Source organism: Chroicocephalus ridibundus, chromosome 3, assembly GCF_963924245.1.
Source record: "Chroicocephalus ridibundus chromosome 3, bChrRid1.1, whole genome shotgun sequence".
Taxonomy (NCBI): domain Eukaryota; kingdom Metazoa; phylum Chordata; class Aves; order Charadriiformes; family Laridae; genus Chroicocephalus; species Chroicocephalus ridibundus.
The window spans coordinates 15,720,146-15,736,148 of NC_086286.1; the positions used below are offsets into that span (position 1 = coordinate 15,720,146).

Sequence of the window (16,003 nt, forward strand, 5' to 3'; positions counted from 1 at the left end):
TCCCACGTAAAAAACAGGTTTCTGGTGATAGATGTGGGTTCAGGTGGTTTATCTGTTCCTTTTTAATTTACTAAAACTTGTGTGACTTGCTACACTCTTTATTCTGAAAGTGGTTACTGCATGTCCAGAGTTTGCTTTTTAGATGAATGCGTTGGTTTCGTTATGGCCTTTAGGAATGGAGCGCTCAGCCTCCGTGCATTTCATCTAGAGCATATTTGATTGAGAGGCTGGGATCCCCCCGACAAGGTCAGCAGTCGTCTCTGCAGGGAGGAGAGACTTTTTTTTTTCTATTTCACACTCTGCAACAAGTAGGAAAAGTCTGTAACTGAGAAATACGTCTTTTGTTTTAAACAATGATCTGTATTTATAAGAACCAATGGTTCTTCATGCCTTTGTTTGAAAAGAAACACTAGGTGTTCTTCCTATAGTACTTTATCTTTCTTAAACGACAACAAAATTTCACTGGGAAGGATATCAGAGGCCAAAGGCATTTGTTTTCCTACCTCACAAATATGAAAAGATTTTTTTTTAAAGTGTATATACCCTAAATATGATTTATTAAAATATTAGCCCTGTGTTTTTATTCAGTGACGCTTCTTAATCTGTCTGTAAACAACTCGACCACTAAAATTTTTAAGTTATCTTTTTGTTTAAAGGAAGCAAACTGCTCTGCACCTGCCTTTTTGGACCTAGCTACTGGGTACCTGTGTAACTATGTATCTCATAGAATGGAGTTCCAGTGCATTTATGAAATATTTTTTTCTTTTTTTTCTTTTTTTTTCCCAAACTAAGATTTTGTAAGAATCCCAGGTCTTTCAAACCCAGGTCTTATCCAATATATAGATTTTTTTTTATATGTATTTATTTGTGTATAAATATATAGATATATATGAAAATCAGTTCACACTGTGATAACATATAAAGATGAAGAGTAGCTAAATTGATTTAAAAGTAGCTAGTCCGCCTATCGGAAGGACTAGGAATTAAGTACGGCATGAAATGCACTGTATTAAACCAATGCTGCATTGTCTCAGTTTAAATTGATGGTGGTGAAACAGTGCCCCCTGATGTCCAGCGAGCTACTTGGAAATCAGAAAGCTACGTTTTTCTAGATACTCTTGGATGAATGGTTCAACAACCTCCTAAAAACTACAGTTAATAATAAGCAAAGTTGAGAACCAGTTTAGTCTACTATATCATGCAGAGGATTTAGAGTCAGGTAAAGTTGTGTTTCCTTATTGTCACTGTGTTCAGGCATCAACCTTTCCGTGTTAATGTTTTTCCATGATGTTTCCAAGTTGAATCCTTGAGTCATCCCTATCTCAACAGTCCTACCTCAGCCTGCAGAGTCCTGCAAGGAAAGAAAAGTAAAGTTGCACATTTCTCTCAGCTTTTTCTCACAATTTCAGTTTTTTCAGAGTCTGAGACAAGGTTGTGCAGCTGGTCGGGTTCAGAACAAATCCTGGGAGGTGGGGGACAGTACAGTAGGGGTTAGAGAGCCACAATACCTGTTGAATAATTTGATTGTAACAGATTTTTGAGATTGAAAAGAAAAAATCTTTTAATATTTTGTTGCAGAATGACCAGCTCAAAAGAAGTCTTTTAGAAAGGGGAGAGCTGCAGGAAAAAACCCACAAAGCATACAAACCCTGGAAAGCTCTGCATGTAGGATAAAGATCTACATTGCAAGCCACTTTTTATTGGTAAGCCAAGGAATATAATGCGAAGGTGAAGGTGTAAAGAATAAGAATGCATGCACTTCACAATTATCATTGCAGTTGGGAAAAAAAAACAAACCAGAAGCTTTTTTCCTAGTTTGAATGATTTAGATGGTTATATGGAAGTTTCTGTAACTTATAATTTCTTTGTTTTCCACAGTTATCACATGAATGGCAATTAATTGAAGAGTGCTTTGAGTTGCTTAGATCAAAAGTATTATGAAAAATTAAGGAACAATTTAATGCAGGGCAACTCAACCTGAATACATGGATACAAAAAGAAAACCTCAAAGAAACAGACTTTTGCCCAGCTGATGTATTTGGTATGATCTCTGTCCTGCTGCCAAGTTTCCTGATTTCAGCCTATTCCATAGAGATGTTAGTTTGTACATTTTCCGCTTGATGTTTTTTCTCTCTCTAGAGTACACAGTCAGAAACCTGGTATGACCTTTCCCTGAATATCGTAGAATCATAGAATTGGTTCAGGTTGGAAGGGACCTTAAAGATCATCTAGTTCCAACACTTTGCTGTGTTCTTATCAACCAACATCCCCAAGTCCTTTTCCTCAGGGCTGCTCTCAATCCATTCTCTGCCCAGCCTGTATTTGTGCTTGGGATTGCCCCGATCCACGTGCAGGACCCTGCACTTGGCCTGATATTGAACTTCATGAGGTTGGCATGGTCCCGCCTCTCAAGCCTGTGCAGCCCCTCTGGATGGCATCCCTTCCCTCCAGCGTGTCGACCACACCGCACAGCTTGGTGTCATCGGCAAACCTGCTGAGGGTGCACTCAATCGCACTGTCCATGTAATTGATGAAGATATTAAGATATTATATTAGTGGCCCCAGTACTGACCCCTGAATAACGTCACTTGTCACTGATGTCCACTTGGACATCGAGCCATTGACTGCAAGTCTTTGAGTATGACCTATATGCTCACTAACTCAGAGCACCTGCATGAAGATATCTAACAAATTATTAATAAAATATGAGGAAGGAGTAAAAAGGTCTCTCTTCTCATTACCATAACAAATGAGACCAGTTACACTTTATTTGGCCTGTACAGGGGGGACATGGGGACGGATACAATGAAATTGGATGCATTTCTTGCCATCTTCCTAGAATAAATCTTTGGCTCTTATAACAAAAGACAACACTAGGATTTCATACTGAATCTTACTAGAGAAGGGAGTTTTTCATTCTTATTATTACATTTCAATAGACTGCCTTAGACTAATTGCATTAATTGCTTCTGTGGAGAAGTAAGAGCAGGGTATATTGCACCTGTACTTTTTGTGATCTTTAAAGTGAGGTATGCCTTCTCCCTCATGCCCTGTGTCTCCTGGGGAGATGTTTTAAGGAGGCTTTTACAAACTGTTGGGCAGCTGTGAGATTAAAGTCAAGTTCGAGCGTAGTTTACGGCTGAGGGAAGAGCAGAGCCCACCAAGGCGGTGCTGCTGAAGGGGCAGGCCGCGCCGCCCGCAGCAGCTCCCGCCCGCCTAGCAACAGCCGGGCCCTTCTCTGATTGGCTGGCGGGTCCCGGGCGGGCTCCGCGCAGCCCAGCGCCCCCTGGCGGCAGGAGGAGGGGAGGGGGGGTAAGAGGGCCCCGCCGCCCGATTGGCTGAGGCGGCTGCCCGGCGCGCCCCGATTGAGTGCGAGAGGCGGCGGCGCGGGGCTGTGGCGCGAGGGAAAGGCCGCTGAGGGGAGAGGGGCCGTCCGGGGCGAGGGGCTGTGCCGGGCCACCGCCGGCTCCGGGCCGACCTGCTGGGAACCGAAAACAGTAATTACATCCACGCACGAGGGCCTTTTTTGTCGTTTATATGACAGCTAACGGCCGCAGAGCCAGGTAGGCTGGTGTGAGCCAGCCTCAGACAGCTCTGTCCTCTGTGGAGGGACCTGCTGAAGAAGTAAATGCATTTGCTTCTGTCTAAAAATACCTTTTCTCACACTCCATTTGGTACCGTCTTGATTTTTACAGTAACAAACACCTCAGGTTTGTTTCCTTGGTTATGCCCTCAGGGTACGTCCTACTTGAGGGATAAGTTTTTATTCCCAATGGCTATAACCAAGTGTTAAAAAAAATGAGAGCTCAAGACTTGAATTTTAATGGTATATGGCTTAATTATGGTTCTGATGCATTAATCCTATCAAAGTCTTTTTAAAGAATCACAAATTGGAGGGGAGGAATGGAGATTTTTTTGGTAGATGTAAGTAAGCGTGTAGGGCTATGAGGATCTGACAAACAGCAACTTTTTCTGGAAAGGATGTTTCTCCATTTTTCAAAATTTTTAATGGAAAAAAAAGACTGAAGGTTTCTTCCACTGAGAAAGAGCTTTATCAAATTAGAGCTTAAATTAAGGAAATCTACATAGTTGGTTTAGGGCACAAGACTTGGATAATTAGTACTGGTACAATTAATTTTTGTGTTGCCTGACATACAAGCTCTATTGAAATGCTTCATTTGAACAAAAGAAATCTAGCGGACTGCTGCTCAGAGTGACTATTTTTGTAGTTAACGTCTTCTTCTTTTTCAACAGGAACCTTCACTTACCAAAATGAGACACAATCTGGTGTGTCAGACACCTCCCACTGTCACTGTTCATGTGAAATCGAGTGCATCCAGATCACATCAGCAAAAAAACCTTATTAGACTAAAGCGGCCTACTTTTAAAGACCATGAAGAAAACTGGGAAAAAAAGGTTCCTAGTCATAAATATAAATGTCCAAAGGGACCATGTCTAGTTATTCAGCGTCAGGAAATGACAGCTTTCTTTAAATTATTTGGTGGGTTAATAATGACAGATATCAATGTATTGACTGAACAGTAGAAAACTATTAAGCACTTGCTTAATAATGTTTTCTAAATTCAATAATTTGGGGAGTGCTTTTTATACTAATGGCCATGTTTTGTCTAAATGCATTTTGTTATTATATTTTACTGTACAAATATTTAATGCTTAAGTTAAAAATACAAGAAGGGCTACCAAACTGATGAAAAGTAGCTTTTCAAATTAAAAATGAAACCCAGGTGGTATGATACTTCCTTTTATGATCATTTCTCTTTCCTTTCTATTTTCTCTTTTGCTTCAACAAATAACATGTGAAACAATGTATGTCTTGATTTACACAAGGCTTAAAAAAGGCTGGACACCCAGTCTTACAAACGTTATTTATTGTGGGAATAATCATTTGGGGGGGGGGAAGTGGAATGTTAACTAAATCTGAGGAGTTGTAGCATCTCTTTTGCGTTTGTGGCTCTTTCATATAGAGTTTTGTATTTATTTAATTTAGTGAAGAGATTAACAGTGGAAGATTGCATGTGGGTTCTATTTGAACCTTGAATACAGGAGGGAATCAGAGAGAGTTTGTGGTAATCCTGCTATAGTACACAGTACACATTATAGTGTTCACAGACAGTGATGCACTGACCACAAATAATCAAGCCAGTATTGCCTTATATAGGCTGTCAGGTAATCAAGGTGCAGAGATCTCAACAGTCTATAGTTCATCAGAAATAATGGTATGCTATTAGATGGAACCACTCAATGCAGAAAGAAGTTACATAAATAGAAAAAATACTGGTGATTTTTCACCTTCACTTGCTATTACTGAGAATGAATGAAATGCAGTCACTAGATTTTCCACCTTGCCTTTCTGGTAGTTTGTCGTCTTTTGTAGCTTAAGTTTTTTCATACCTAGTCTCTTTCTCCCCTCAGTTTCTCTGTTCTCTACTGCTGTGTCTAGCTTCTTTCATTTGGTTTAATAAAAGGACCATCTGTTATTTATTTACTTACAAATACTGTCTAACAAAAACAATTTTGGAGTTTGAAATGCTACAGCTTTCTTTTGTTGCAGATGATGATCTTATCCAAGACTTCCTTTGGATGGACTGTTGCTGTAAAATTGCAGACAAGGTAAGTGTATTTCCTTCTTTATTAATAGAACAGATACTGGGTGAAAAATCTGCCCTTAGTGACTTGATACTGTAATGCAAATACAGACCGTAATTTTTTTCTAATGTGTTCATGTGGAAGCTTCAAGAAACTCAATTTATACTTTCCTCATTGATAAAAATTATCAAAATATCTTGGTGCAAATAAATGTGTGAAGCATTTTAGGAAATTATATACTGGAATAATATATTGATACTTCATTTTACATTTTAAAACAGTATCTCTTGGCAATGACTTTCGTTTATTTCAAGAGGGCTAACTTCACAATCAATGAGCATACGAGAATCAATTTCTTTGTCGCTCTGTAAGTACTTTTAAATTATATGGGTTTATTAGCATAAACTTTGCATTATTTTATTCCTTTGTTTATGCCACTGATAGTTATGATATATGATGAGACTTCTTTATGAATTTGTAGTTTTTTGGTTCCTATATGAAGTATAGAAACATAATCTACATACTATATATAAATAGTGCAATTCAACATTCTTCCTCTGATGACCGCATGTGTAGAAGGTTGAGCAGCAGCAAGGGGACATTTGCGTTGGTGTAGTGATACACAGCACGGCATTCTGCCTACCAAACTGTAAATCTGTGAACTTTTTTAAGCATGACAAGAAACATATGCAGGACAATACATGGCTCTTGTTATAAGACCCTATTTTATATCTCTGCCAGCCTTTAAGTCATTTGTACCGAGATGTTTCATCATGATATGCACCTCGGGAGTAACTTTTTATTAAAGTCTCTGTCAACATGATTTGAGTCAACTGTAAAAATGTTGCTAGAGAATTTCTAAGAACTGTTTTGAACAATTCTAAAATGTCTATACTTGGAAACAGAGGTGCAGTCAGGAATCTGTCTTTCCCAAGTCTATATAATCTCTCCATATTGGGCTATACCTAAGAGAGATTCAGCATTTTTTTTCATAGTGTTATGGTGCTCAGGTCATCTTTTCCCCAACAGCACTTCTCAGCTGCTCTGATTTGCACCCTAGAGCAGGGAGAAAGATGGCTGTTTATTCTTTGTAAACGATATTCTGGGTAGCATCCGCTCAGCATGGAGGAGGAGGCTGTCTGACTCCACACTGATGGGAGAAAAGCCAGGCCAGAAGAGCGAGAGGATTAGAAAGGGACAAAGGGTCTGGTGAGACTGGGACTAGAGAGAATATTGGGGTTAGGAGCAAGTCAGAAAATTGTGGAGGAGACTAAAAGTCATCATTTTTTCAGGTATGATTTACAGGAGTTTAGTATTAGGTTGGATCTAGAGGAAATAAATATTTTCCTGTTGTCCGAGAAGATGACCCAGAACCAAAAGTAGCACATAGTGAAGGAAGGGAGAAATATGGACGTGAAAAAAATCATTTAAGGTTTTCATTTATACATGAAAGTAAACCTATATTCAGTTGTTTGCTGCTAATTTAATGTGAGCAACATAATTTTCCAAGAGTAATTTAAACCCATGCAGTAGAAAATGTAAAGTGTTCATGAGATTCATAGGATTGTGTAAGATAGTTTCAAGCTTTATTTGAAGAATCAGACAGAAATTGTTCATTTTAGTGCAAGGATATCTTGCCAATTTGGAGAAAGCTGTCAGGATATGTTAGTTCTTGCATACCTACTAATTTAGGAGACTCTAGAAGTTTTTATTTACCCAAAGGATACATATAGAACTTTCTGATCAAGAAAATACCGTACTCCAGAGAGAAGGCTGTATATTGTTAGCCATTTTTCTCACAATACTAGGAAAAAGAACTACTTCAATATTATGTCTTTTAATGTTAGAAATCATACTAATATAGTGATTTAAGACTGAACAACATTTACAGACACAAGCATATATATATTTGAAGGTATCTGGCAAATACAGTTGAAGAAGACGATGAAGAATCAAAGTATGACATTTTCCCATGGGCTTTGGGAAAAGCCTGGAGAAAGCTCTTCCCTGATTTCTTAAAGTTAAAAGATCAACTTTGGAGTAGAATTGACTACAGGGCTATTGTAAGCAGACGCTGCTGTGAAGAGGTAGGGAGGGTTTTAATATCATAGATGCTGAAACTACAACAATTAATACCAGCTAATGATCTAGCTCTATGCAAATGATGTCTTCCCTAAAGTGCGTAGACAAACCATGGGAAAGAAAAGATGCAGCTAAAATGTCACGGTCCATTTATCCACCATGAATTTTTTTTTTCATCTGCATTTAAAATACATTATTTGAAATTATGTTTTTAAGGTAAACTAGAATATTTTACATTGCACTACTGTTAAAAGTGAAGTTTTTATTGACTAGAATCTTTCTGCTTTATGCAAATATTTTTATTTAAAATTTACCATTGGTTGTTTCGCTTCATTCACTTCAGAAATAATCGTGTGTGTGTGTGTGTTAGCTTTACAAATTATAAGTTTGTACACAAGTAAAACCTTCAAATAAAAATCCCAGCACCTCAGGTGAAATTTTAATCACTTCAAAATTACTAATATAACTTCAATTGACTTTTTAACATAAGGGTTTTTCACTGCATTTAAAAAAACTCAGGACACACTTTTAACGTTCTCTACTATTAATGCTGTGTTACAACTTACATTTTTCAAACGTATCAGGAAGGAAAAAAGACATTCCTCACCTTTCATGTGGAATGTATCTGTCTGAAAAAGTCCTGTCATGTTCTAAGAACATAATGTTTACCACAGCTGGTAGAAAAGAAGATCTCATTTACTCTAGAACCCCATCACTGGGGATGGGATTAGATGCTTATGGGAAAAGTACCAGAAACAAGGGAAGCGTGGAATGGTTTTCCCAGCATACCCTCCCAGCTTCCAACAGTCAAAACAGTTCAGTGATGTTGTGAACCAGAAGATCCAACTAATTTATGTTTAGGAGTTAGTAAAAGACACCATCTTCAGTCCAACAAAGGACGAGCTGGTATTTCTGATGATTCACATGGCTGTACAAGGCTGTAAACTGTTGTGTTTCAACATCTGATTCAGAACTGTTTCCCTTATTTGGGCCTAAGGTAGAAAACTTCCTAGTGAGACAGAAGCAGATAGATAATAGAAGATACCCATTTCAGCTAGGTAGTGTTAATTCTCTGCCATCCATTAATTGGATCCCTTGTTTTCAGCTGTAAGTTTTCCCATAGTTTTTACGGTTTCTGATGTAACGTCTGTTCCAATAGGTGATGGCCATTGCTCCAACACATTATGTATGGCAGCGAGAACGTTCTGTGCACCACAGCGGGGCTGTGAGAAACTACAACGATGCTGAAGTACAGCTGCCCCGAGGACCTAGTGCTACTCCTACAGACTGCTTGCTTTGTGGTAAGAAAGGAAGATTTGTACGACTAGGATTATCATCATCTTCCTCCTCATCTACTGGCACTTTGGAGATGATGGAATTACGTTCATCCCAGAATTTGAAGGACACCTTTCCAACTGAAAAAATGCTTGTTGACTCTCCTTTTTATTATGCCCAAGGTATGGTTTAATATTGCAAGTAATTTTCAATTAGTTTAGGTAACTGAGGCCATATTTGCCCTTCAGACTACTGTGTCCTTCTTGGTATGGCAAGACACACTCTCTGTGTGAGCCACATCCCTATTACAAATGCAGTTACCTTGGCAGAACTGTCCTTTTACTGCCATAGCTTCATTTTCGTTTTCACATCTTGTCTCTTGACTTCCTGGAAGTACCAACTGCTTTACATTCTGAGTCTCTTCAAATTACCTTCATCTACTATGGGAGATTTTGGGATGTGTTCATCTATTTAGGCATTTATTACCATACTTGCATTATAAATTAAATTGAGAATCCTATTTTAAACACTTAGGATTGGCTAGAAGAAACAGTAAAATTACTGGTGTGTGTCACGTGAGTTAAAACAGTGTACGTTACATGAGTTAAAGTGCTTTTGTTGAGAGTGCTGTTTTTAGAAAGGGCAGGCTGCTCAGTTGCTGTCATCATATGGATGACATACGTCACAATTCACATTTTCCTTTAAGTCCATCTCAATTGTTGATGGAGTTTATACAAGATTTCTTTTCAAGATTGGGGTACAAATAGAAAACAATACAAGAATTCATTGTGAAAATCATTTTATGTAGTTGAATCTTTGCATGTTAATCTACTCAAAACAGTCCCCTGAGCCTTTGTATGAGAAGTCTCCATTCCATACAGCAGTTAGGGGGCAAATGTTCATTGTTTAATTTATTATTAAGAGTGGAACACACTTGAGATGTGAACTTTCTGGGAGAGCTGTATAAGGCCTTAGTCTCCAAAGATACCTTTATGCAAATAGCCACCCCAGCGTTCTTAGTATATTTATTTAATACAGGGTTACAGTTGTTTATAGCTCTATTTTTCATTTGTGTATGCTCTCACTAATATCCACATTTTCACTATTATAGTAGGAGCGTGCTTTTCACAGCTTCAGTACAACTATGATTCTCAAGGGATCCCTCAACTTGGAAAAATTTGGCATTTGAATCTTCCTTGAGATACAGAACAAGTCAGGTGTCTACAACATGTCATTTCATAAATATAATGTGTTAAACCACCACATGTATATATGGAGGCTTACACGAGGCCCTAAAAGACTTCATTTTAAATCTTTTTTTACCTGAGAGATCTCGCTTTTCATATCTGACCGAGGTCAGAAAAAATCGTGTTTATTTTGACTGTTTGAGAATGATTTTTATATCTATCTATCTATAGGAAAGTTCACAAATAACTGGGCAACTTTAAGCATGGGTGCTGGAAATGAACCAAAGCTATACCTGTCAACAACTGGCCTTTTTCTTGAAATAAGCACAGCTTTATCAAGAGAACAAATTCAGTGGATTTCAGTTTCTCTTAAAGCTGTGCTTGAAGAACATTGTTCTTAAAGAAACTGATAGCCACCAGTTGGTAGCTGGTGACGTCAGGAGCTGCTTCACTTGCATTTCAAAGGGCAGACTTTGATCCATTATTTTCTTATTACATTTTTCTTTCTCCTTATTTCTGGTAGACTGTCAGAGCCTGTCCAGCAAAAGGAGACGAGGCAGCGCCTTGAACCAAGACAAATCCATGGATTGGTTTACAAGCAATGAAGAATGAAATATACCCGATGAGGCAGAAACACCCTGTGCTCTGCAGAACAACCTCTGTTGCATTGCAACACCATATCTGATGATTCTCTTAAAACTTTTCCCTTTAAGTAGTAGGTGGGATTTCAAACTTTACAGGCAGTAGAAATCAAAGCAGTCATTAGTTAAAAGTTACACAACTTGCAAAATGTAGCAGCTACTTTGTAACATTTTATTTTATTCTGATACAATACTCAAATTAGCAGCTAACACATCTCAGCAGCATCAAGAAAGCAGCGGTCGAAACTTTCTCAGCTTGGTAAGGAATGCTAATTAAAAAACAAAACAAGTTACTACTACAGTATTTGAACATACAGTGATTATTTTATTATTATAAGTTTTGTGATTTCATGATATAGTAACATGTCAAATGCTAGTACAAGAAATAGTATTTTTGAAAATAAAAAATATCACTAAACATTTAAGATAAAAAAACATTTTCCAAGTGTCTCACCTGAATGAGCTTCCTGCCAATAAGATGGTCTAGCAACGTAAGGCACCGAGCAGTACGTTTCAGCATTGTCAGAAAGTGATTCTGTAAGAAGTAAATTTTTTTAATTCTTTCCAACGAGTTTAAAACATACACGCAGACTAGAGTTGCCAATGTGCATGGATTATTTTTCCTTGACGCAGTTTGATTTTCTTTTTCCTTCTGTTAAAGTTCTTTGTGTCACCTATCAGTAGATTTAGACCTCTTTGCTCTACTATGGATTTTGCAAATCTATATTAGTATAAGGCATCTTTTTTGGATTTGCCAGAACAGCAGGATTATGAAACAGAGCACATTGGTAACGTTTCTTCTTGTGGAATCCTTAAGCCCATCAGGGTCCTCTAAAGCAGCAACAGCATGAGTACAGAGGACTGCATTTTATTAAAAAGTAAAAATTTAAAAACAGTAGTAGAAGGGCAGTCATGCTTTACTTGCAGACTGCAATTTATTTTCTACTTAGTCTAGATTTTTAATAAGATATTTAAATAACCGTTAATGTATCCTATTTCAAACCTGACAAGCTCTAGGCTGTCCAGAAGCTTGTCTATTCTTCACAACAATCTTGGTTGACCTAAGAAAAAAAATACTGCCTCTTCCTTCAAACTTTGCCTTCGTTATATCCTTGGAGTATCAAATTGCAGTAACAGGGTATCTCATCAGCAATAATGTTCTTACCATTGTATTCACTTTCTTTAAGAACTACTTGATCCTGAACGTGGATTTCTTCACATTCCTTTTGAGGTTGTTCTTCAATATTTTCTTGAGTTTCCATCATTTGGCTTGATTTGCCATTCTTGAGTTTAGCAGGGAGTACCAACCAATTTCTGTGAGTTACCTCAATGATCCTTTCACACAAAAAAGGGAGCTTGCAGGTCCGTATTCTGTCTAAAAGGTCAATAACCTGCGTGATGCTTTTGAAGAAATGCAAAGGATAAAGTAGTATTTTGAAAACTCAAATCGTATACTTAGTCTCAATTCTACTGCCTTTGTCACACTCTTTACCTTTGAGGTTACAGAAGTCCTTCAGGGTAAAGGAGCGAGCAACCTTACTACTGAATTGGAAAACAATGCAGTCATTTTGAGGATGTCATTAAGTGCAAACTTCCACTGACCATAACGAGACCATTCCCAAAGTAAAGGCCAAAGGATTCGGCCAAGTGTAATGTATATTGAGTGCAAATCCCTAAAAAAAATTACACTGCGGGGGACAGGGAATTCTGTTAAACATTTAAAATATATATCCAGCATTAATAAAAAGATGTTTGATTTTGTAGCAATGTTAGGTGATGCCTGAATAAATGCATAAGTGCTATAAGTAAATACTTACTTTGCTAAGTACACAGCGCACACACCACCCTCTTTCAGACTTGGGTGTACAACAGGCAGAGCAGACTGGGGGTTAAGCATATCCAGAACTATCTGCAGGAGAAAGATACAAAGATACATATGTTTTACTGGTAAATATTAGTATATCTATCATTTTTTTTCCATAACGACAATGCTTGAAAAAACAGCATTTTCAGGAAAATGAATGCATACAACAGCAGCATGTAATCACAAACCAGTTTTATTATTGCCTCTCAAAACCGTAGAGAAACCTGAGGTCCACACATTTACAAAACAAAGTCTTTGTTGCTTCCAAATGAACTTCTATTAAAACAGCAAGTAATATTTCATCAACACAGCAGTCCTGTGTTAACGTTAAACCTCCTACTAATTAAATTCCATAATACTGACATTAATAAAAACTTTTAGAAGACTACATTTACTAGCACCTTTGGACATCCAGTTTACAAATGTAAAAAAAAATATAAATGTTCAAGTGCATCTTTATAACGAAAAGATCACACTACAGTCTTGGTATCTAACTTGCTGTTTGTTTTAAGATTTGGAAAACTTCTGTCCTTGGCAATTTATCCATCTTCTGCTAGAAAACTAGTCAAACTGTAAAACAATGGCATATGCAATATAAGACCCTTCCTGTAGATTGTTACTTTTAAAGTTTTAAAAAATTATATTTTTATGCTATATATTTTATTTCTTTGCTCAAACAGTTTAGCACAATTGCTGTTTGTTTAAAGCATTAATGTAAGTACTTTGTCTGCTTTACAAGGAAGAGTGGTTAACATCTAGCTGTTTTACCCAGCACATCTCCCTTAACAAAATCTGGACAAGAGAGCGAGCAAGAGCGTTCCTTACTGTAAGTTGGACCTTAGTTACATTGTGCTTTCTATATAGCTGATAGCAAAGTGTTTACATATTTTCAATAAACTTATGCATCTTTCTTAAAATTAATGTTTGAAATACATGCCGTAGATACAAAAATACCCGTTTCTCCAAAATACAACAAAGTAAGTTTGTCTTTGCTTACAAGACAGCCGTGATTAATTGTAGTATTTCTGTACTGTAGCCATATCACTCTTTCATTTGGGAACCTGCAACTGAAACCTTGAAAATATTTGTAATCTGACAAAGAAAAAAATAAATCACAATGTTTCTTTCATTGATGAAGATCCGATTCTTTTTTCTCCTGTTAAACTAGGCTAGGGAATCCTGTTGCGAATGTGTTTTAATGGATCTAGAAAAGGTAAATGTCAAATGGGCAGGATTTTTTGGACTTACTGCATCAAGTGCTATAGATTTCATATCCGCAGCAGCTGTTGAAATGTCTTTAAGAATGAAATCCACGTTATCCGGCCACTCTTCCGTGTGTCCTATTTCCCATGCAGCACGCCAGTGCCTGTAATTCTTCTTAGCTAAATTATGATGATCATCTCTGATTTCATAACTTATAACACGTCCTTTAGGCCCAACTGAAAACAAACAAGAGGCACTAGACTTACTACTTTCATCCACAGGTGAAATAAAGCAACATTATAGTAGTTCGAACTGTTCCTAAGATGTCCTCCCAAAGTAAGTCCTGCCACAAAAGTCAACTTGAGCATCTGTGGCCCTGTCAATCTATGATTCTTCTGCTATAGCTACCACAGGTTCCAGCCAAGAAAGCTGCAAGACTGGTCACTACTCACAGATGCTGACAGACAGTGACTGCTTCTGTTGTTAATAAGATTTGAGACTAATGGTTTTAATTTTTTTTTTTTTTTTTTTTTTTTTTTTACAATCCTCGTTTTTACAAAGGTTTGCTGTTTTCCATGCATAGTTCTTTCTCCACCTGTCCCTTCGTAAGGATCACTGCTCACTGATCTCAGACCCTTAGACAAGTTTGCAAGTGTACTCTTTGATTTACACAGGCTTGTGTTGTTTTCCTGTTACTGTTTGTAATAAATTATTTTATTATTGTTTTAAGTATAAATTTACTATCCTGAAATTTTCCATGAGTCCAATACACAATGTTTTTCATAAAGGAAGTGTTACCAGGCTATCTAGGTACAGACAGCAGCGTGTGCATTGCTGTGTTATTCTACCCTTGTATTACTCCTAATTTCTCAAGCCTATCACAGCATTAGCTTCTCCTTCTCCTTGGTGCTTTTTAATGGGCACAGACACCTTTCAGCCATCAGCAGCTCAGTGGGTGACGTTCTGTGACTTCTTAAGCCATTTTTTTAGGTTGGAGTCACCAAGGTCCTTCCATCACCTATGGGTTCCCACTACGAATCCATTCAGAAAACTGAACAAAAGGAGGAATGGATGGGTTGAGTTTCTCGGCAGTCTCTCCCTGATCTCCCCAGGAGTAACTTGTACCCATTACCCGTCTGAGTGACTCCTTGTAAAAAGGGAGTCTCCATCTTCTGGGTAGCCACCCTTTAAATCCTGGAACATGGTGATAAGGTCTCCCCTAGGCCTTCTTTTCTCAAGGATGAATAAGTCCAGTTCTCTCAGCCTTTTCTCATATGGCAGGCTGCACTGCTTCTGTTTTCTAAAACCAGGTGCTCACCTGCTCTCGACAGGAACAAGGTCATAGCGCCAGACCCGCTGCCAGCTTCCAAAACAGTGTCTCCCGGGTGGATATCCACCATCATTAACATAGCACTTACATCCTGCAGGTGAGAAAAACACTGCACATCACTATTCTTGGAAACTAAGGGTGACATTCGGCCAGTGACCTCTCAAGTCACCAGCCGTCCCAGTGAGCAGCCGGTACCTTGGGGTAGGCGATGGTGGGCCCCCGCGGCATCAGCAGCACGTATTCCTCCAGCGAGGGCCGCCTCAGCAGCAACCGCGCCCCGGCCGACGTGCGCAGCACCTGCCCGGGCAGCTGCCCAATGATGTCGTGGTGAGGCAGGATGCCACCGGGGCTGGCTAACACCGAACCCGCCGCCAGCCGACACAACAGCTTCAGCGTTGTGTTGTGCTTTCTCCGCACCTCCGCCAGCGCCAGCTCCCCGGCACGGAAAGCGCCGGGACGCGTTCCTGCCGCTTCAGGAGGCACCTGAGGGGCGGTCGCCACCTCCTCCTCCTCCTTCTCCTCCCCAGGGGGAGCATGAGGGGCGGCCGCGCACCGCCCCACCGCCTCAGCTTCCTCCGGTGGCAGCAGCCGCCTCACCCGCTCCAGCGGCGACAGCGACGTCTCCCACGCCCGCCTCCGAGGCCTCCCACCCACGGTCGCCCCATGAGCGGAGGAGGCGGCGCGCCGCAGCCCACTCCAGACCCTCATGAGAGGAATAAGCGGGAAGAGACGTTTAACGGTCGCCCCCGCGCGCGCCGATGACACCGACCCGGCGTCATCGGGGAGCGCGGCGCAGGCGCGCGGTGGCGAGCAC

General features: G+C 39.3%; 2 protein-coding genes across 2 annotated transcripts; one reads left to right on the plus strand and one right to left on the minus strand.

Moving 5' to 3' along the window:
* Positions 1-1,583: 1,583 nt before the first annotated feature.
* Positions 1,584-10,811, plus strand: SPDYA (speedy/RINGO cell cycle regulator family member A). The gene is made up of 7 exons (XM_063328128.1): positions 1,584-1,703; positions 4,255-4,501; positions 5,573-5,631; positions 5,889-5,974; positions 7,523-7,694; positions 8,849-9,146; positions 10,675-10,811. Exons 2-7 carry the CDS (start codon positions 4,273-4,275, stop codon positions 10,761-10,763), a joined length of 933 nt encoding a protein of 310 aa, XP_063184198.1. The 5' UTR covers positions 1,584-1,703; positions 4,255-4,272; the 3' UTR covers positions 10,764-10,811.
* On the minus strand, positions 9,976-15,957 carry TRMT61B (tRNA methyltransferase 61B). The gene is made up of 7 exons (XM_063328126.1): positions 15,385-15,957; positions 15,178-15,280; positions 13,905-14,095; positions 12,610-12,701; positions 11,958-12,193; positions 11,247-11,327; positions 9,976-11,061 (listed from the first exon to the last, which is right to left on the minus strand). Exons 1-7 carry the CDS (start codon positions 15,895-15,897, stop codon positions 11,018-11,020), a joined length of 1,260 nt encoding a protein of 419 aa, XP_063184196.1. The 5' UTR covers positions 15,898-15,957; the 3' UTR covers positions 9,976-11,017.
* Positions 15,958-16,003: the final 46 nt, after the last annotated feature.